The 22060-nt window shown below is 34.7% G+C and overlaps 1 protein-coding gene across 3 annotated transcripts; it reads left to right on the forward strand.

Moving 5' to 3' along the window:
• Positions 1-13: 13 nt before the first annotated feature.
• nptna (neuroplastin a) lies at positions 14-21792 on the forward strand. Of its 3 annotated transcripts, none has more exons than XR_009269410.1 (8): positions 14-229; positions 8015-8189; positions 9069-9163; positions 12816-12949; positions 14143-14430; positions 19792-19813; positions 20021-20096; positions 20813-21790. XR_009269410.1 is itself a non-coding variant. In XM_058767686.1 (8 exons), the coding sequence occupies exons 1-7, from the start codon at positions 157-159 to the stop codon at positions 20079-20081; spliced, it is 822 nt and encodes a 273-aa protein (XP_058623669.1). In that variant the 5' UTR covers positions 14-156; the 3' UTR covers positions 20082-20096; positions 20813-21790. The 3 variants fall into 3 exon arrangements, 2 of the variants coding, with proteins under 2 accessions (XP_058623669.1, XP_058623670.1); XM_058767686.1 differs by having other exon boundaries at positions 14143-14416; positions 19804-19813; XM_058767687.1 differs by having other exon boundaries at positions 142-229; positions 14143-14416; positions 20813-21792.
• Positions 21793-22060: the final 268 nt, after the last annotated feature.

The raw sequence follows: 22060 nt of genomic DNA on the forward strand, positions 1-22060 counted from the left end.
GCGACGGGTTTTTTGCGTGACCCTATTCTAGCTCCAGCAGGGTCGCCTCGTCATTGTAGCAGCTCCCTCTCACTCACATCCTCCTCGACAGCCCTCTTCTCCTCCCGCTCCTCCGCATCCCTCCACACATACCCAGGTAGCCAGACGACCTAGAAAATGTCTTACGCGGGGAATGCGCTGGTGATATTATTCGGAGTCCTGATGCTGCATTCGGGCTTCGCTCAGAACGGTAAGGACTTTAAAAGTGTGTTGCGCTTAAAGATCGGTTTCAGCGCAGATTATGAAGGCTTTCTTGATAAGGTTGCGGCATGTGCAGGTAATATGCCTCGACCGCGCGGAATAAACTCTCACCGATCCTCAGCAAAGCTTTCGGAAATACTCAGAAGAACTAAATGGACGTCAGGGCTTATTATTAAATATTTAGGTAAATGTGTCCTTGTAGGTTTAAAAGTCAAAACGCATTGCAATTCCGCTTTAAAAGAGCAGTTATTTCTTAAAAGCGGCTCGCCATTTATGCTCACAAATAGGTTACATTTTAATATTTAGTGACTTGTCCCACGGGGAGCGTCTATTTGTGGCTCTTTTCTGGAGAATTATTTGGATGTGTTTAGGTGGGTCATCGGCTGCTTTTCACAAAACCAAACCTGGTTGATCTAAAGCGGACCGTTCTGCATGCAGAATTAATTGTGTGTTTTCGCACTTGTGCTTGATTTGCATGCGGCTAGTGAGTCAGGAATCCGACGCAAAGCGACCCGTTTGCGCACATCTTCGGATAGAGGCAGGTTCCCGCTTTGAGCACCGGTCCTCTGCAGCGCCGTAAATAGCAGCAGTCCGTTCTGCTGCATGTTTCTATTTATAGAGCCGATGCAGCAGCGGTATGCATGGCGTTAATGTCCTCCCCGTGCGCGCGGACCCGTTAAAGTCTTAACGGAGGAGCACCGCGGCGCATTATGACGTCATGAACGCGCTCGGTTAACGAGCGGTAACACATGAGCCTGGCCGTAACCGGTTATGAATTACTGCCGTTTGACTAATGCGTTCGTTATTATTACCTCTAACATCATAAATCTGATGGATTATCACAGGACCTGTGGGAAAAATGAGTTAGCCTAATTAAACTGAAAAAGTAGTTGATATAGATTGTAGTTTGTGTTAAACACCTGATTCAAGGTGACCCATTGATTGGATTTGGTGGTTCTCAACTGGTTTTTCTCCAGGACTTATATAACATTATAAAAAGTATTTCTGTAATAAAATAGGCACAAAAATATGCATCTGTATTTATAGAAATAGTTCACCAAAAAAGGCCGTTCAGGGTCTTGATCAGTTTGTTTTTTTATCGGAATAGATTTGGAGAAATTTAGCATTACATCACTTACTCACCTATGGATCCTCTGCAGTGAATGGGTGCCGTCAGAATGAGGGTTTTAAAGAGATAGTTCACCCAAAAATGAAAATTACTCACCCTCGTGTCTTTCCAAACCCCTAAGACCTTTGTTCATCTTCAGAACACAAATTTTTGATGAAATCCAAGAGCTTTCTGACCCTCCATCGACAGCAAAGGTATACCACAATCAAGGCACAGAAACAGTACAAGGACATTGTTAAAATAGTCCATGTGACATCAGTGGTTCAACCGTAATTTTACGAAGCTACAAGAATACTTTTTGTGCACAAAGAAAACAAAAATAACTACTTTATTCAACAATTCTTCTCCTCCGCGTCACCCTGGCACCATTTTGGAGAGTATCATGACGCATGTGCATGCTTTGATCTGAACGTAAACGTAACGTTTGCGCATGCATGTTCTGTGTCAGCAGCACCACGCTTATACGCTGTATATATTAAGATCAAAGCACGCACATGCGTCATGATACTCTCCAAAATGGTGCCAGGGTGACACTTAGGAGAAGAATTATTGCATTATTTTTGTTTTCTTAGCGCACAAAAAGTATTCTGGTAGCTTCATCAAATTATGGTTGAACCCCTGGATGTCACATGGACTTTTTCACCGATGTCCTTACTATGTTTCTGTGCCTTGATTGTGGTACCCTTGCTGTCAATGGAGGGTCAGAAAGATCTCGGATTTCATCAAAAATGTCTTAATTTGAGTTCTGAAGATGAACGAAGGTCTTAGGGGTTTGGAACGACATGAGTGTGTGTGTGTGTGTGTGTGTGTGTGTGTGAGTAATTAATGACCCAATTTTCATTTTTGGGTGAACTGTCCCTTTAAAAGCAACGAAAGCAAAGTGTTTAAGTTAAAAACATTTTAATGATGGATTTGTTTATTACAAACACCCAGCTTTTTGCTTCACAAGACATTAATTGATGGACTACTAGAGTCTTGAGGATTACTTGTGGATTATAGAGTGCTGCAGCCGTGACAGCAAACCCCGGAAGACTACTTCGCCGTGGTTCCCTTGAGATTTTCCTATGGGTTTTTATAATGGGGTTTGAGTGAAATTAGTTCTGTGGTAAACATAACTTAATGATGTGTGAATGTTTTGCATCTCGTAAGTTGAAAAACCTGTTTTGTCCTCATGACTGCAGCACTCTATTGTGATGTTTTTATCTGCATTTTGGACTCTCGTTCTGACGGCACCCATTGACTGCAGAGGATCAATTATTGAGCATGTGATATAGTGCTAAATTTCTTTAAATCTTTTCAGATGAAAAAACAAATTCATCTACTTCTTGGATGGCCAAAGAGTTAGTTTTCAGCCAATTTTCATTTTTGCGTGAACTATTCCTTTAACGTAGTCTGGATCATATTTTCTTTCACATTGTGTAATTTTTGCCTGATTTGACTAACTTCTAACAAGGGACATTTCTATTTGTGCCTGTATTGTTTGGACACATGGCCTTGGATGTCAACAACTATAGATATGGGAAGTGTTTTTTTAACTTTAGAAGTAGATAAGCCTATTTATTTTACTATCCTATGCATGAGCATATTATTAGTTGTTATTTATAATTTGCATTTATCATTGTTGCTGTCAGCGACCTTCTCAGAATAGATCCGGAGTCCATTTTTGGGTCACAACCCACTGTTTTGCCCATCTCCTGTTTGTGAGGGGCCATAAGCTCATATGAAGATCAAACCCAACAGTTTTCCTTTCATCTCACTCGCATGCTTTTTATCTCTTGCGTACAAATGCATGAGCGCACAGGCAGCCACATTTGATCAAATGGATCATTTTGGCATAGCTGTGTTTGGTTACAAGCATAAGAGCACAACAGCGCTTGCTGCCTTTTGGCTAACAAGGTTTTTGCTTCTATCTTTAGCAAGTGACTATATGCAATAGCATACAAGCCCTGTCCACATATAACAGTAACTACATGTCCATTAGCTCCTCAAGCTTAGAATGCACTTAGATTGAAACAGACACCTTTCCAGAAGGGACGCACTGTATATTGGTATCATAAAGTTTATCAATATTTGAAATACATTTGCTGTCATCTGATGCTCACTTAAAGTAAAAGTAGAAACATTTTATACTAATACTTAAAAAAGTACTTAAGTAAAATATATAACAAACTGTAATGCATCATTTTATATTAACATATAAGTAATATAAAATAATATTGAAAAATAATAACACTGTTAAATATGACATTTTCATATTGTATAAAGTTGTTATGCCTAATTTGACTTGCAGCATTTTAAAATGCTTGATTTTAGATTTTAATGTTTTATTTTATATTTATTTTTACAAAATATTATAGAACTTATAGAATATAAATATATGTGCATCCCTACTTTTAAGTAATCCTTCAATTATACTTTAATGTCAACGTTTACCCTTTTAAAACATTTTTTTTTTTATTGTTCCTTTTTCACCTGAATGCATCAGATTACGTAAATGAAATCGATTGTGATATGCATTGACTTTAAAGAATCTGCTGGAAGCTTGTTAGTTTTGAAGGTCAGGCGCTATGTTAGTTTCCTTTCATGCACACAGGGTTGTGGAACAGGAGCTCCTCATTTAGTTACACCTTCTAATTCCTTCGAGCTTCTTTTGTAATCATCGGGTCAAAAGAAAACATGCTTCTATTATTGTTTTTATGAATGCAGCATTTGATAAGTCGTATCACCCATTGAGTAGAAAGTCTATTTAGATGTAAAAATCATGCCCTTATATGATTGTTTTATCATCACATTCATTGTCAGAATAACCAGCAGAAGGCTATACGTTCTGATTAACATGATAATACAGTGCAACCATTAAAAATCCTCTCTGCATATTTATGTAACATAACCTCAAAGGAAATATTTTGTATAAAATTTTTTTTATTTGTGCTACTGATCTTTTGTCTGTTCTTCCTACTAGCACAAACCCCCATTTCAAATCTGACTGACAGATCCCATAATACATCCTTTAAACTAAATAAACGATTAGCGTAGTAGTCACATTTGTTTTGTATTTTTCTCTTCTGTTAGATTTTTGAATTTTAAAGGTCATATGTGATATACAAAATATATGGTGCAAGTGTCAACATTAAAACAAGGATAGATAAAAATAGAAATGCAAATAGAACATTAAAAATATATATCATAAAATAGTTATTTATATATATATATATATGCATATTTACTGCAGTAAATTAAAATTGTATATGTACACACAATATTATCATTAGTGTGATGCTCTGAGTGCATAAAATACATTATTCTTTTTAACAAAACACCTGTCAGTGGCTGTTATTCAAATATCATGGCTTTCCTTTCATAATTTATTTATGCTTATATCTTTATGCTTTCATTTTTTTTTAGTTTTGCTTTTGACATCTTTTAAATGTGCCCTAATGCATTGTGTCTCTTTTGTTCTTCATTTCAAAACCTTTTTTTTTATTTATTAGAAAGCACTGTTGATTGATTGAAGAAAGCACTTCAGTCTCTGCTCAAATTTTGTTACTATGTTGCTATATGGTGAAATGCACGCAACAAACACTTATTGGACTATATGAATGTTGACACTTAGCGGGGCTTCATATCTGTGAATGCAATCAGCTTGCACAGTGGTTAAATGAGGGGGCGGCAGACATGCATGCAGTGTGGTGGGCAGCCCTCCCTCTTCTTAAAGGCCTATACCTGCTCAACTGCTGTAGTATGCTTCTACGGAAACCGCTTGTCCATCAGCACACCCACACATGAATAGTGAGATTGCACTGAGGTGCTCAGATTCTGAGTGCTATACTGACAGCACCGTTCAAGGCCGTGCACTTTGTGTCTTTCTGTAGAATCAATTGCATTATCTTCAAACCAGTAATGGTCGGAATAGCAGACTGACATACTATGTAGTATGTAAATATGTAGTATGTATACTGTGCACAGTATGCAAATTTTGTGTGCATTGAATATCCAGATGAAGTATTAAACTTGCTAAAATGTGAAGTACAAAATTATTTCCCACCATGCGGTGTGTTTTACCTGATCTTTCATTTCCAGTGTGACTAATCAAATATAGTTTTTATTTGATATTTAAATGTATATGCTTAATTTATGATTCATTATTTATTTTAGTATTTTTTTTATTTACATATATTCAGCAAGGATATATTTAATTATTCAAAACTGATGTTTCAAATAAATGCTGTTCTTTTGAACGTTCTAGTCATCAAAGAATCTTGAAAAAAAAATCTATTAAAATGTTAAGCAGCACAGCTCTTTTCAACATTAATGATAATAATAATAATGTTATTAGAATGATTTCTGAAGGATCATGTGACACTGAAGACTGGAATAATGATGCTGAAATTCAGCTTTGCATGACTGGAATAAATTTTTTTTTTTTAAATATTAAAGTAGATAACGTATTTAAAATTGTAATAATATTTCACAATACTGTTTTTACCATTTTTTTATGTTTCAATTTTTTAAACAGTACTGTGCAGATTTATATTTTAATATTTTTTATTTTTAGACAAAATAATGTAAATCAATTTTTAATTGATACATTTTTAATTGTTAGCCATAAATTAAAATTATTTATTGGCTTTTCAGTGTTGGACAGAATTTTAAAATCAGTCCTTCAAGATCATGATAAAAATATAGGTCATATCAGAGTGTTTACATTACTGCGGTTAGGATGATGCACCTGACCACATTTCATTTCCTCTAAATATGCAAGATCTTATTTTTGCACATGGTGAATGCATATAATAGCTATCACTAAAAAAATGCAATAATCAGTAGGCTACGCAATCAAACATAATATAATAAACAAAGTCAGAAATAAAATTTATCAGTGTACTAAATGTAAATGCATGTAATATAGGCTAAAAGAAAACTTTTTCGTTTTCTTATTCGTCAATTGTGCAGTTATTCATTTCTTGTTTCATTTTTGGTTTTGTGATTTGAGTTTAATCTTTTCTGTTTTCTTTTTTCCACCCACTGCCCTCTCACTGTCCTTTCTTTTCCTCCCATGTTTTTATTTGCCATGTTTCCCTGTCTTCCTGCCTCTGTGCCGCCCCTCAGCGGGGTTTGTGAAGTCTCCCCTCTCTGAAACCAAGCTGACGGGTGACACGTTTGAGCTGTACTGTGACATTGTGGGGAAGCCCACACCTGAGATCCAGTGGTGGTACGCGGAGGTGAACAGAGCCGACAGCTTCTTCCAATTGTGGGATGGAGCACGCAGGCAACGTGTGTCCATCAACACGGCGTACGGCGTCAATGGTGTAAGCGTGTTAGCCATCACTCGCGTCACCATCGAGGATTCTGGGATTTATGAGTGCAGGGCCAGCAACGACCCACGGCGTAACGATTTGCGCCAGAATCCGTCCACTACCTGGATACGAGCCCAGGCAACAGTTACCGTGTTGCAGAGTGAGTTAAACTGTCCCCGCTAGTGGTGTAGCCAAAATAAACCATCCGCCCCCTTGATTTTACCTCCATTTATTGTTGTGCCGTGGCCAGCGTTTGCTGTAATGGATCTTCCCTTTTCCTCCTCCTTTTGTTTTAGTCTGTAACCGGAGTATTAGCTGGTCAGAGCACCATCCTATTAGATTACTCTTGCCCTTGTAGCTGCTACATATACAGGCAGTGACCTATTTTTGTAGTCAAAAAGCCCTTATTGAGTGGAAAATGTCCTTGTCCTCCTTATTGAGATATTTCAGGGTTTGACCATGACATTATTACAGTTTCTGTTCCGAGGAATCCATGGATCTGGTAAGGTCAGCCGATATATGTTATTCAGTGTCTTTTGGCAATTCCTATCCTATAGGCCTGTATCATATATGATATACAGTGGAGTTCAGAAGTGTGAGATCACTATGCTGCCTCAGAATTCAGTATAAATTATATAATCATAATATAACAATGTTTTATGTGAAAAAGATGAACTGAAGCAGGGTTACTATCACTAAAATCGTAAAAAAAAAAATAATAAATAAAAAAAAACATTTTAGTTACCTGAAATAAAATAAACGTTAATTGAAATGAAATAAAATACAAACAAATAATTATTTTAGCTACTGTAGTTTCCAAAGTAACATTTTTTCATTTTCCTTTAGTTTAACTTTAAATACTTAAATAAATAAGCTAAATTAACTAAAACTAATAAATAAAAAGAATAAAAACTAATGTAATGTAAATATGCACAACAAAATGACTAAAACGTCAACTAAAACGAAAGAGAAACCAAAATATGAAAATAAAACATTCAAAACATTAAAAAAAACTATAATAGTGTATCTGTGAGACTATAATAGTAATGGACTTTACGTTTCGGGATTTAGTATTTGGTTTGTGTTCGTGTGCAGAATCCTAGACGTTTATTATACATTTTATATTATAATGTTTCTTTATTTTACAATTTAAAAAATTCAAAATCCTAAAAGACTCCAAAATACCTTTTGTGGTCTCAGGTGTTTGGACCCCACTGGATATAGCATATGAAATTTTTGCACACACACACGTATTTGTGTGTGTGTGAGTGTGTTTGTGTTCCCTGCCACCTTCAGTCAGTGTGATGTAGTACTTCTCTGGCCTTGACCAATGCATCTGTGTTTCCAGAACCATCAATTGAGTCAACGGATCACATGATTCTACCCATGGGTTACCACAGCCCACCAATCACGCTTCAGTGCAACCTTACAGCTTCCCAAAGTAAACACCAAGAGAGCTTCTGGATGAAGAACGGGGAGGAGATCCCTGACACAAGGGGCAATGACAAAAACACAGAATACAAGTAGGTGCTGTTATATATGTGCGTGTGTGTGTGTGTGTGTGCACATATTATAATTTTCACTCATTCAGTTCAATGTCATAATTTATTTTACTTGTTCATTCATAATCATATTTATTTTACTTATTTATTCAAATGAGATTTAAGTTGAACTGAATGGTGCCACATTATATTTTAATACTTTTTTTGTAATGTTGTAAACATATTTTTCATATGACCAGACTGCCACATCATGCATTTAATATTTTAAACCATTTTTGTTCATAGTGTATAGTATACGGAAATTAAATTGACATATTAATCAATTAAACATACAATTATAAGTATATTTATAGCCAATATACACAACTATTACTAGTAGGGCTGAAACTAACACATTTTGACTGACACACAACTGTCAGTATATATGCACATATACATATGTAAATATACTGACAGTTTGTAACTCAACATACAGCATGGCTATTGTAAATTGTATTGCAAAAACATTGACCTTAATATCATTCTATGCTACTATCAGATCAAAATATGCCAATATAGGCTTCTTATCATTTGCATCACCTGAGGCCTTTGTTTTGTAAATGTATTGTCTCAGTGACTCTCAAACTCTGGCTGAGTGTTTGTTGACGCCGCTCTGCTTCTCCGCTTGCTCTAAATCCTGAGCGAGGGCTCTGTCTCTACCAACACGTGTTGCTAATCTCTCTGCCTGACTCCTAATCTAATCAGACTAGGCACACTAGTACTGCTAACATTTAACCTGCATTAGATCTCTCTTTACCTGTGGGTGTGTTATTCTAAATTGTTTTATATTATGCCAAGGTACTTCAAAGAATAGCTGTTACCTTCACTTTATGAGTGTAATGTGTTTTATCTATTATACAGACTTAATAAACCAAGGCCAGAGGATTCGGGCGAGTATATGTGTGTGTACACGTTCGATTCGGCCCCCGCAGCAAATGCCACTATTGAGGTAAAAGGTAAGATGCCCTCAAAATACCCCCGTTTCTCAAAATGTAATCTAAAAAAATATAGGAATTAAATGTTCACTGGAGTCTGATTTTCAGTTGTTTTGGATGAGTGTTGACATTTTGAACCTGTCTATGGGGTCAGCTTGTCTTTCCATCTCTTCCACATAACACATGCTGAGTCAGAGCGGAGCTTGGACGCTCACAAAGGCCATGACAGCATGAATGTGAGCTTGGTTAGTTGAGTGGGAAAGACATCCAGGTTTTGTTCACCAGGCAGTACAGGATGAATGCGAATAAATTCTTTACAATAATTAGAATATAATTATATAAAAGTAAAAAACTGATGATATTCACAACGTTAAACGACTTGGCACAAGCTGATTGGTTCATTTTGCATACGCAGCCAATGAGATTGCTGCTTTGCATTTAAATGGCTGGTTAGCATTCACTTGAGCATTTGCAGCGCGCTTTCAGAATTCCTCTGAAATCCTCCACCTTCCCCAGCTCCACCTGTATAGATCTGCCAGGGGTTATTTTACATGCTATTTGTGCAGCAGCAGTATGTCTTAAAGGTGGGTTAAGCGATTTCTGGTAGCCAATGTTGATATTTGAAATCACCAAAACAAACACGCCCCTACCCCAAATGGTCTCGCCCCTGTTTTAATAGCTCCGCCTCACACATATATAGCCTACGCAACCCAGGCAAGGATTAGTTCTGTGAAACAAAGCAAAACCTTGTCTACACCGGACGCGAGAAGTCACGATAATCAGGGATGCTGTCATAGTTCTTAGTTTGAATCTATAAATGTAAATCATGTATATATAAATTTAAAACAGAGTATATTTGTGACCCTGGACCACAAATACAGTCTTAAGTAGCACAGATATATTTATAGCAAAAGCCAACAATACATTGTATAGGTCAAAATTATCAATTTTTCTTTTATGCCAAAAATCATTTGGATATCAAGTAAAGATCATGTTCCATGAAGATATTTTCTGTATATATATATTCCTAACGTAAATATATCAAAACTTAATTTTTGATTAGTAATATGCATTGCTAAGAACTTAATTTGGACAACTTTAAAGGTGATTTTCTTAATATTTTGAATCGTTATTTTCAAATAGTTGTAAATATATAGTCTGATTCGTTATTATTTGTTATTAAACCAATCAATGTGTCATCTGTAAACTTAAAATTTTGCACTGAATTGCAATGTGAAACAAAATCATTAGTGTATACAGAGTACAATAATGGTGACAGTACACATCCTTGTGGGGCCCCCACATTGATTGTCTTGAGACTTGAAAGTATATTATTAATTTTAACTACTTGTGTTCTGTTCTGCAAAAAATCCAAAATCCAAAAAGCAAGGGAGTGTTGAATCCCCAATTGCTTTAACTTATCAAAAAGTTTAACTGTAATAATTGTATTAAATTCCAATTTATAGTCCACAAAAAGGACTCTGACATAAGTACTGGGGGCTTCAAGGTGTTGCAGAATTGAACGGATACACAGAGACACAGCATCATCAACCGACCTATTAGCCTTATAGGCGAATTGATGAGAATCCAGACAGATTTTAGAAATTAGACACCTAAGCACCAATCGCTCAAAGATTTTCATAGCAACTGAAGTTAGGGCCACTGGTCTGTAATCATCTAAGCAATTAATATTCGACTTTTTCGGCACTGAAATTATAACAGCTGCTTTAAAACATGCTGGGACTCTGCATACTCTTAATGACCAGTTGATTATATCGGTGAATACTGGGGCAAGGATGAACGCACACCACTTCAGTGTTGCAGATGATATGATATTTTTATTTTATTTTAAATTTTTTTAAAACGTTTTCATCAAACATTTGACTTAAATATATATTTCTGAATCCTGAATTATAGGTCTCTATATTATGTACATACATTTTTATTTTGTTTGTACTGACAATCAATGGGTGTATGTTAAAATGTCAGGCAGCCCAGATCTCCTTGTGATCATGTGTTTAATAATGGCCTTTAAAGCTCCCAGGCTGTTTGGTTTGTGTTTTAGAGATCATCAGCTGGTAAAGTGCCATGCGGTTTAAGCGTGTCCTGGTCACCTCTTTCTGGTTATCCTGCGGTCGGCTCACAAGCACCAGATGGTGGCCTGCATGTCTGAGGGGGTGGGGATGTAAATCTGTCTCTTTTTCTCTCGCTTTTTCTATCTCTTAACTGAGGTATTTGGTGTCATTTAGACTGAATTAACCTTTAAAAAGTCTCCTGTCGTGATTCATTATTTGACTCTTGAATTACAAAATGTGGAGATGATTTACATGTGGATGTTTTGCGTATTTGTGGGGGTATTTGGCATATTATGAATAATATGCCTTCTTTTGATGCAAATGCTTCAGTATACTCTGTTGGTTTCACTGGCTAAGCCTTAGAGATTTGACTGTGAATCATCTCATTATGGCCCCTTATATTCAGTGTATATATTTTACATAGTATATACATATATTCCTTTGAGATATTACCATATTACATTTAATATGTCAGTGACAACAGCAAGTATATAATTATGTTATCAAGGTTAATGTTTTTGACTCACCAATACTACATTTATTTGTTTAAAAACAGTATTATTGTGAAATATTATTACAATTTCAAATAGCCGTTTTTGTTTTAATTTAGATAAATAAATAAATTTGGTATTATTATGATTATTATCATATTATTATCAATGTTGAAAACAGCTGAACTGCTTAATATTTCTGTAAAAAGTGATTTTTTTTAAGGATAATTTGATGAATAGACAGTTTTTTAACATTATGAATGTCTTTACTGTCACTTTTTATCCAATTAGTGTGTCCTTGCTGAATAAGTATTAAACAAAAATCGTAATGACCCCATGCTTTTAAAATATTGTCTCAATATCAACTAATGTTTTATTTAATTATAAAAAAGTCTTATTTAGGGATGCACAATATATCAACACTTCATCAGTAATCATTAATTTGTCAGATGATACTGAATAGATAGTAGTCAATATTGGATATTTAATTGTTACTTATGTTCTCCGTATTTATCAATTTGGTGGTCTAACACTCACAGAAAGTTAATTTTTAAAAACACAAATTTAAATTAATATCAATTTGACATAATGTTATAATGTGAAATTTTGTTAGCCATCCCTATGCTTTTTGATCTGTTTAAATAACATTAAATTAAATGAGATCTTGAACCACACTTCACCTATTTCAGAAAAGTTACAGCTTTGAATCCTGAGTAATTCATGGGATAAATTTGAACTTGAATGCACTGTAAATCTCTTTGGGGAAAAAGGTCAACCAAATAAATAAATTTGAAGGAGAAAACGTCATTGTTTTCATTGCTCTTAGCATTTTCATCCAAATCGGCTTGTGTGGCAGCACATCAAATCGCTGTGGACTTAAGTTCTTGGTTTATTCCCATGCGCTGGGGCAATCATGGTATATTTTCTTAATATTTCCTGATCCGCCACTAGTTTTAAGCTATATTTACCACACAAACATGACATTGCAAATGACACATGAAAAAACGTCCATGTAATGATTGAAGATCAGGGTGCTTAATAAGGTTTACGCAATGAGATCTGTTCTGATAGTGAAGGTCTCACTGTCCTTCTGCTCTCCTCTCATAGCTACACCAGACATCACGGGGCACAAGCGCAGCGAGAATAAGAATGAGGGTGAAAAAGCTGTCCTCTACTGCAAATCCATGGGTTATCCTTATCCCATGTGGAGCTGGCGCAAACTTGATAACGGCGTCAGTATGGTATGGTCATTTTGACACATGTGAATCTTGAATCTTCTGTTTGGTCGTTTTAAAGGGACAGTTCGACCCAAAAATGAAAATTCATCTACTTAGCCTCAAGTTGTAGTATAATCACTGTAAAAAGTGAAAGTTGACTTAACTTAAAAAAATTGAGGAAACCCGTTGCCTTAAAATTATTAAGTACATAATATTTTTTTTTTTTTAAAAGTTAAGTGAACTTGACAATTCAGTTAACTTATTTTTTTTAAATATCATTTACAACGGGTTTCCTAAATTTTTTTTAAGTTAAGTCAACTTATCACTTTTTACAGTGATAGTATATAATATTTACTTTATATAATACTTTATATATCTAAGTTTTTGAACCTTTAGATAAAATGTTTTGAAAAAGTTTGCTTCATACATCAGGCTTTTATGGCCCACATAGTGTGATATAGTGAGTGCTCAAACTTGAAAATGAAAAAAAAATAAAATAAAAACAATCAAAAAATGTGCTATTTTGGTGCTGATATTTTTATGGCTAAAAGGTAAGATGAAATTCTGATGCTTGTAATGTAATAAATTAGATTTTAACAGTATAACAGACTGAAATGTCTTATAAATATCAGTTGTTAATTTGTATCCCAATAATACCTCACATTTTAACATGATTTTTCTAAAAATATTGTTTGCATAATAATATGTGTGTGTTTTGTGTATGTTTATTATGTATATATGAATACACACATATACAGTATATATTTTGAAAATATTTACATTTATTTACATGTCTATATTTATATTCATATAATTTATATTATAAATAAATATATTTAATATATAAACAGCATATTTTTCTGAAATATATACACGCATGTGTGTGTATTTATATATACATAATAAAAATACACAGCACATACAAAAACTTTTATTTTGGATGCGATTAATCGCGATTAATCGTTTGACAGCACTAATAACAATATAAAATTTATTCTTACATTTACTTTATAAAACAAAAGAATATTTACAGTTATGCAAAAAGGTCTTGTAGTTTCTGTTACTTGAGCTACCTTCAAGCATTTATCATTTAATAAAAAGTCAATCTTTTTTAATGAGAAATACTATTTAAGCGTATAATCAGTGGCTTTTCTTCCCCTTTCTTTCACCTCTCCTTGTCTGTCACCGGATTTCCTCCCACTCCATCACTCTCCCAGGAAATTGACAACGCCTCTGGCCGCTTCTTCATCAGCAGCAAGGATGGCTACACCGAGCTGTCCATCATCAACCTAGACATCAACTCCGACCCCGGAGAGTACGAGTGCAACGCCACCAACATTATCGGCTCCAACTCCATGCCATCAGTTCTGCGCGTCAGGAGCCGCCTGGCCCCCCTGTGGCCCCTGCTGGGGGTCCTCGCCGAGATCATCATTCTGGTGCTGATCATCGTCATCTACGAGAAGCGCAAGAAGCCTGATGATGTTCCAGACGGTGAGTTTAAAAGGGTGGGTTACAGTTTCAATATAGACTATTGATGTTAGGCTGATATTTATTTCACAAACGTAGAGAGGAGATTGGTATTGGAAGAGATTTAGGAGTGATGACTAAAACAAGACAGTTTGCCTAATATAATGCCAATAAATACACCCACAGTGGCCAAAACATTATTCAAATATATTTTTATTAAAAATGTTATTACATAAAGTGTGGGTCTTAACTCTCCAAATAATTTGGGCAGCTAAGATACATTCTTAATGCAACAAAATGTTAATTAAGACAAAGATGTTTATCTACAAAAATGGCTCAGAAAGTTAGTTCTGAGAATTGTTTTTATTTTTTATATCTAATCCAATGACATTCACACATTTTGAAGAGTGGTTTACGTGTCCAAATAGATATTGCAGTGTACTGTATCCACTCAAATCAAAAATTATTCAGATATAATTTTTGATATTTTTTTACTAGTGGGTGCAGGACACTATAGTTCATAAATTTGAGGATAGGAAAATAAAGTGAGCTGTGACATATATTATACCCAAAAATTCTTCATAGAGTGGACTACCAGTAAAATTTGGGATCAAAAAATATTCAGACACTTCGACCTGACCGTGTTTTGTTTAAGTGTTCTTTCTTTAATTACTAATGCGACCTTTTTACACCACAGACTGAACAAAATTAAGCATTGCTTGGTAATTGGTTGACCTCAATTGGTATTATCTAATTGTGTACTTACATTCAGAGCTGGGTAGATTACTTACAAATTGTAATCCGTTACTGATTCCAGATTACATGACAAAAATTGTAGTCAGTAACGTAATCCATTACATTACACATTTTAGGTAATATAATCAGATTACTTTTAGATTACTTATCACATTGATTTAAATAGCATTGTCTTGTACCATAATGATGTAAAAACTGCAAAGAGTAAGAAAACTTGTTCCGTTCATTGTAATTTACAACATGAAGTGCATTAAACATTATGTTACATCAAGGTTTCCCAAACTAGGGTTCGTAAAGGAACTGCAGAGGGGTTGTGAGTTTAATGAAAAGCTGACAATTAATTAAATCATTAAAAAAATTTGGTAACACTTTATTTTAGGGTCTCTTAACTAGTTGCTAATTAGCATGCATATTACTAGAATATTAGCCATTTATTAGTAGTAATTAAGCACATATCAATGCCTTATTCTACATCCCTAATCTTACCCAATACCTAAACTTAACAACTACCTTACTAACTATTAATAAGCAGCAAATTAGGAATTTATTGAGGGAAAAGTCGTAGTTAATAGTTAATAAGTGTTCCCTATACTAAAGTGTTACCAAAAATTTAAATGAAAATAAATCATTTTAAAACAAACTCCCTTTCTTTATTTGAACTCCCTTTCGAGGAAAGTCTCTTCACTTGGCGGCCGTACAAGACCTATCTTAATGAATGGGGGAATCCTGAATTCTCAAAAACTGCTCGCTGAACTCACAATTAAATTACATATGTCAAATCAGCAACAAAAATCTGAAATTAATTGCCCCATGAATGTTGCTTCTTATGCTCAAATAACGTTTGAAAAGTTTATTTTTCAGGCTAGACCAGGCAATGCGCATGCGGAGTCATAACGTGCTTTTGGCTGGCTGGAAATTTGGCTCTTTCATTTAGAAGGTGGGACTACTCCTCCATATTGCGCGTTGCAGTTTCTTCCCATTCATAAGTATAGGAGAGAACCATCTTTGCATTTCTATAGTCTTTGTTTTAAATAAAACACTTACTAAAAAAAGGTGAAATATTTTTATTTACCTGCATGCAATGTGATCATTAATCAGCATCAAAGAAACGTGAGCATGCAAATGTGTTACTTAATTATTGAAATATTTATTTTAAAATCTAAGGGGTACTTCAAGCAAATATATTTGGTGAATAAGGTTTAGATGACAAAAAGTTTTGGAATGCCTGCATTATAAATAACGTGAATATGTGCATTTTAATTAGTTATAATTAATAATACATGGTTAAAAAACCTACAGAGTAATTCAAATAAAAATGAATGTGTTCATCAGTAGCCTAGTTGATGCAATGTTGAGACCCTTCTGAAATGATTTTTGTAAATCTAGTGTTCAAATGCTGTCGCCACCTGACTAATGACTGATCTTTGTGTGAATGTCCACAAAACTGGACTATATATACATATGTATATAATTGGTAGGCTATTATAGAAAGGAAAATTTAAAAGATGAAAAAGAGAAATTAGAGAGAATCAATGATTTATGAATAATGTATTGCTATTGTGTGAATAATATGTAATCATGTAATCCATAAAAAAGTAACTGTAGTCTGATTACGAGTATTTTAAAATGTAACTTACTCTGATTACAAGTACTTAATTTTTGGAATCTGATTACGTAATCCAGATTACATGTAATCAGTTACTACCCAGCTCTGCTTACATTTAAAAGCTGTATAATTTTTTGGTTGATTGTAATCCATTACATACCTTTCTATCAAAGTTATCTGACATTATCAAGAGGAATTTGTTCTGACACAGTTTAACTCTGAATTCTTGTCATATATTATTACCATTTTCTAAACTATAGCGAATAAACTGTATAGCTAATATAATGTGAGAAAAGTTGAAGGTGTCTAAATAAATTTTATTTATATATATATATATATATATATATATAAATAAAATGATGAAACAATGTGATGTTTTATTAACAAATTTCGGGAGGAGCACGCGCAGATAATTAACAGCCAATTCATCATCAGCAATCACACCATCTATCCAATCAGCTCGACAGAGAACCCCTATAAATAATCAAAGCAGTCTTACCTCCATCAGCTCTAGTCTTTCAGCATCCCTCCACCACCCCGACTCCTCACCTTCAGCCCGTTTCTACTCCAGCACGGGGAGGAGCACACGGAGGGGGGGGGCTCTCTGGGTCCGGGCTAAATGCAGAGCTCGGACCCCTCTCCCCGGACAGGGGGAGTACCCTGGGCTTGGGAGTAAGTACCGAGCTCGGAGCCCTCTCCCTGGACAGCACGCCAAATACGCATAACCTTTACTCAGTTTATTATATGTAAGTGTGAACTCGTGAAACATAATATTCTAAAAATTGAAAATGAGTGTTATTTATTTAGAGGGCCATCAAAAGTATCTACAACTCATTTTCTTACTATAGGAATTTCACTTTAAATTGATATAGACTAAGAAACATTGCATTTCTATATTATTTGCATTTAAAAAAAGGATGCCATGCACTGAAGATATACATAAACTACTGTTCAAAAGTCAGTAAGATTTTTTTTCTCAAAATAAATACTTTTATTCAGCAAAGATGCATTAACTTGATGAAAAGTGACAGATAGTGTTACAAAATAATTATTTTTTAAATAAATAGTATACCACTGAACTTTTTATTCATCAAATAGCCTAATCCTGAACAAAATATTGAAAAAATATAAAGCAGCACAATTGTTTTCCACATTGATAATAATAATAATAATAATAATAATAAATGCTTCTTAAGCAGTAATGGCTGCTGAAAATGTAGCTTTGTTGTCACTGAAATAAATTAAGTTTTAAAATATATTTGCAATAAAAATTTCACAATATTGCCGTTTTTATTGTATTTTTTGATTAAACACTGTCTTGGTGAGCATAAGTGACTCTATAAAAACATTTCAAACATCCTAACAATCCCCAACTTTTGAACAGTAGTGCATGTAATATTACATTAGGCCTAAGATAATTGTCCTATAGCCTACATCTTATAGGCTACAGCACTTACTTAGTTTTCTCCCTCTGCGTCACAAGTCCTTTGACTCGTTTATTGGAAAACCATACACTCTGTTATCTGATCCTGACCTGGTCTCTTACTTAATAATTCAGTCTGAGGCCATCCAGACCAAACACACACACACACACACACACACACACACACATTGCTCTTTTCCTGTAGGGAACCTGTGTTAGGTCATCTGGACTCTAATCTGATATTCCAGAGAAATGTGACTCTGCGGTGTATGGGTAGGTAGTGGGCAGTGAATTATTGATGCGTGTGGAGGTGTAGACCCACTTACAGCTCACCTACAATGCATTGCGAGGGAAAACGAGACCCTGTCAGTCCTGTACAATGTATTCCTGCATGCCAGTAAATTCACTTTAGCCCTCACTATAAATAAAACGAACTCTTTATGTTTAAAGACTATTTAAAGCAATAATGTTCGCTTTGGGATTCAGTCATGTGTGCTATTTCTTACATTTAATCATTACCAATCGATATTTCCACAAGAACTGGTTTAACACACGGTTAACGTCTTGAGCTACGGTAACGATAAATGGGATGTTGTCTGTCCAGCATCGCCACCTAGTGGTTTTCCTCAGTATTTATTTCATAGTCATTAAAATAAACGACGATTTTATGCGTTTTGTTTGATTAAAATGTATTCAGTATTGTACATTGTTCGTGGATGTGTGCAGAAGTGTATGTACAAATACAGTGTTGGGTGTATACATTCAGGTTCAGCTTCGTTTGGTTAATCTACACATTTAGTGCAGGCGTTAGCCTACTTGTGAATCACTGCACCATTATTTTATCATTAAATTACACTCTTAGTGGTTAATTTCATTAAGCCATTAAGAATTAACAACGTTAACACGTTTCTTTCTCTCTGAATGGCACAACCTAAAACACTGTGGTAAGTGAAAGACCTGCATGCAGCTTGATTGAACCTAACAGTATTGTTCATATTCACTGTTCTCCTGTACTTTAGTGTGTATATAAGACTTGTGGGATTTAGGCTGAAATAGGATTTTATTTTGCCTTAATTACTGGAATGCTGTCTGTTTTGTTGCTGTTTAACCTTCAAATGACCTTCATTTCTGTAAGTCTTCTTCCCTGGAGTCTGTTCAGATGCAATCATGTTGGCATGAGCATGATGAGATTTTACCTTTTATTTCTTTTCTCCTTTCAGTTTGTATTTTTTAAAGGCTGAAAATGTGTGTACATGTATTTGTAGGCCTATAGCTATATATAAGTCATGTGATATTTAACATAGGATGCACATATATGTAGTTTTTCGCTCCGTGGGCTGCATGTTTGTATTTCTTCTCTGTTCTTGTTCTGTTATAAACCGCAAGCCTTTTAATTACTCACACCAAAACTGATGGAGCAAAGTCTTTGTTCTGTGTTATTCTACTGCACAACAATATCTTAAATATTGAAAGACAATATGGCATTGAGTTGTTTTTAGCTACTTAATGCAATCAGTTTACAGCATTCATTCAATAATGTGAATATTGTGCCAGCTGGAACCATTACAGCCTCCGACTAAAATTGTCGTTGTTTTGCTTCCCATTCTGCCTAAGATGACGAACCAGCTGGGCCAATGTAAGTATCAGATTTACATTTAAATAAGACTTAATATGATGCAACTGTCCTAGATAACTGAAGCCAGTGGATGTGTAATTTATACAGAATGTATAGAGTATAAAGCAACAATGAATGAGGGAAATGTAATTATATACAGGCGAGTGTAAAATGCTGGATTTGTATTTTGGATTGTGACTGACTCATTTTTATGATCTCACCTTCAAGGAAAACTAATTCCACCAACAACCACAAAGATAAAAACCTACGTCAGAGAAATACAAATTGATTTCATTATCACAAGGTGAGTATTCGGTTAGACTGAGAATATTCATATCAGTTGAACATACAACAAGAAACAGTGCTTACAGAAATTTAGACACTAAGCCACACTTAAAATTGTATAAATTACCGGAAAGCGTGTAAATGTTTTGGAACAGAATATTATCTTTTGTTTTATCATTTCATTGCTACGACTTATGCATTTGAAGTGTCAAAAACCTATATATATGATAATGAACTGCTGACTGTACCTTGTTTATTACATGGCTGCTCACCAAACACGGGATTTCCTAATCTTTATATTATCTTAAAGGTTCTGCTAGGAAAAAAAACAGTCCATTACAATGTAGAAAACATGGGCAGCAACAACACAAACACTTTACAATAATAAAAAAAGAAAAGGTTCACTTTTACGATGATTGGAGACACATTAAAATAGCGGCAGTTTCAAACAGAGCACGTTTTTGCATTCCACCGAGCTGTTTTGCTTTTGTTTTCTATAAGTAAACTTGCGCATATGTCATTCTAAAAACACTCCAATTGAGATAAAATAAGTTTAACTTTTAAAAAGGCATCTCGAGACTGCCCTGCATCTCACATTTTTTAAAGGCAAAAACAAGGATACAGGAAGCGATGCTAGTTTGTATAAACTAGCACATTTCTCAATCAGTTACTCTTCTGAAACTGCAAACGTCATGTTGTTAACCCACTTTTGTCACTGCTGTTTGCTGTTTACAGATTAAGACATTCACATCATGACCACATGAACGTTACTCATGAACAGCACATTGGTAATCAAATCAAAGGTGGAGGAGTTAAATGGAAGACCGGAAGAAATGAGCACCTGAGGCATGCCTTATAAATCTGGTGTGAGGAGGAAGAGAGAACAGAACGGAACCTGATTCTGAACATTTTCTTGCATGATTGTGTTGCTTTTTCTTTAGAATCACTTTTATTCAAGTCAACTTTTTCCATGTCAGACAAAAGTACAAAAATAATAATTGCATGCAAGATAATTACTGTTTGATACAGGCTTTTTTTTTTTTTTTTGTGTATTTATGAATGACTTCTGTTCAAGCAAGCCTTTAACTTATCGCAAATATGCCACCATGATTCTGGTATGACAGTTTTTGTACAGATTATCATATTACTGTATACCATTTGGTAAGGTGGCATATGATTCTATCAATCAATTAAGGGCTTTGCGAAATGTCCTGCCATGTTTAATTTGTACATGTATTGTACATTGATGTATGAAATCACTTGAAATATCTATAGTTACCTGAATGTTCTTCATAATGATGCACTTATCTCTTCAAATATTCTTGCAAACCAGTGACTTCATTTTATACTTATGTACCTTATCTGTCTCTAAGTCAACATGGCTGATTGCTTTTTATGTATGCATAGTATACAGCATGGCTTTTATTCTATGCAATATCTATACATACAGTAGAACAAACCTTTTTTTTTTTTTAATGTAAGCTTTTGGTTGTGTATAATTAAGCTTTAATATTATACGTTAGCAAAGTGCACTGTTCAAGCCATGAAAAACAATCCACATGGTTTAAAACATCACTGCATGAGCTCCTTACACATATAAAGGGTCTATTAAGTCAGAATGTGAAGAGAAATTAATATTATCTCAATTGACTAAGGCATATACATGTCATTTTTAACAATTAAAATATCCAAATTCAAATGCGTTGTCCTTTTTTATAACATGAGGCATTGTTTTTTTTTTTTTTCATTGCTAAATATTTACTCCCCTTCAGGGCGCCCAAGACGAGTTTTTTTTTTTTTCTTCATCAGAAAAGATATGTGGAGATTTAGCATTACATCACTTTCTCACCAATGGATACTCTGCAGTGAATGGGTGCCATCAGAATGAGAGTCCAAACAGCTGATAAAAACATCACAATAATCCACAATACTCCAATCCATGACTTAATATCTTGTGAAGTGAAAAGCTGCGTGTTTGAAACA

Source organism: Onychostoma macrolepis, chromosome 25, assembly GCF_012432095.1.
Source record: "Onychostoma macrolepis isolate SWU-2019 chromosome 25, ASM1243209v1, whole genome shotgun sequence".
Taxonomy (NCBI): domain Eukaryota; kingdom Metazoa; phylum Chordata; class Actinopteri; order Cypriniformes; family Cyprinidae; genus Onychostoma; species Onychostoma macrolepis.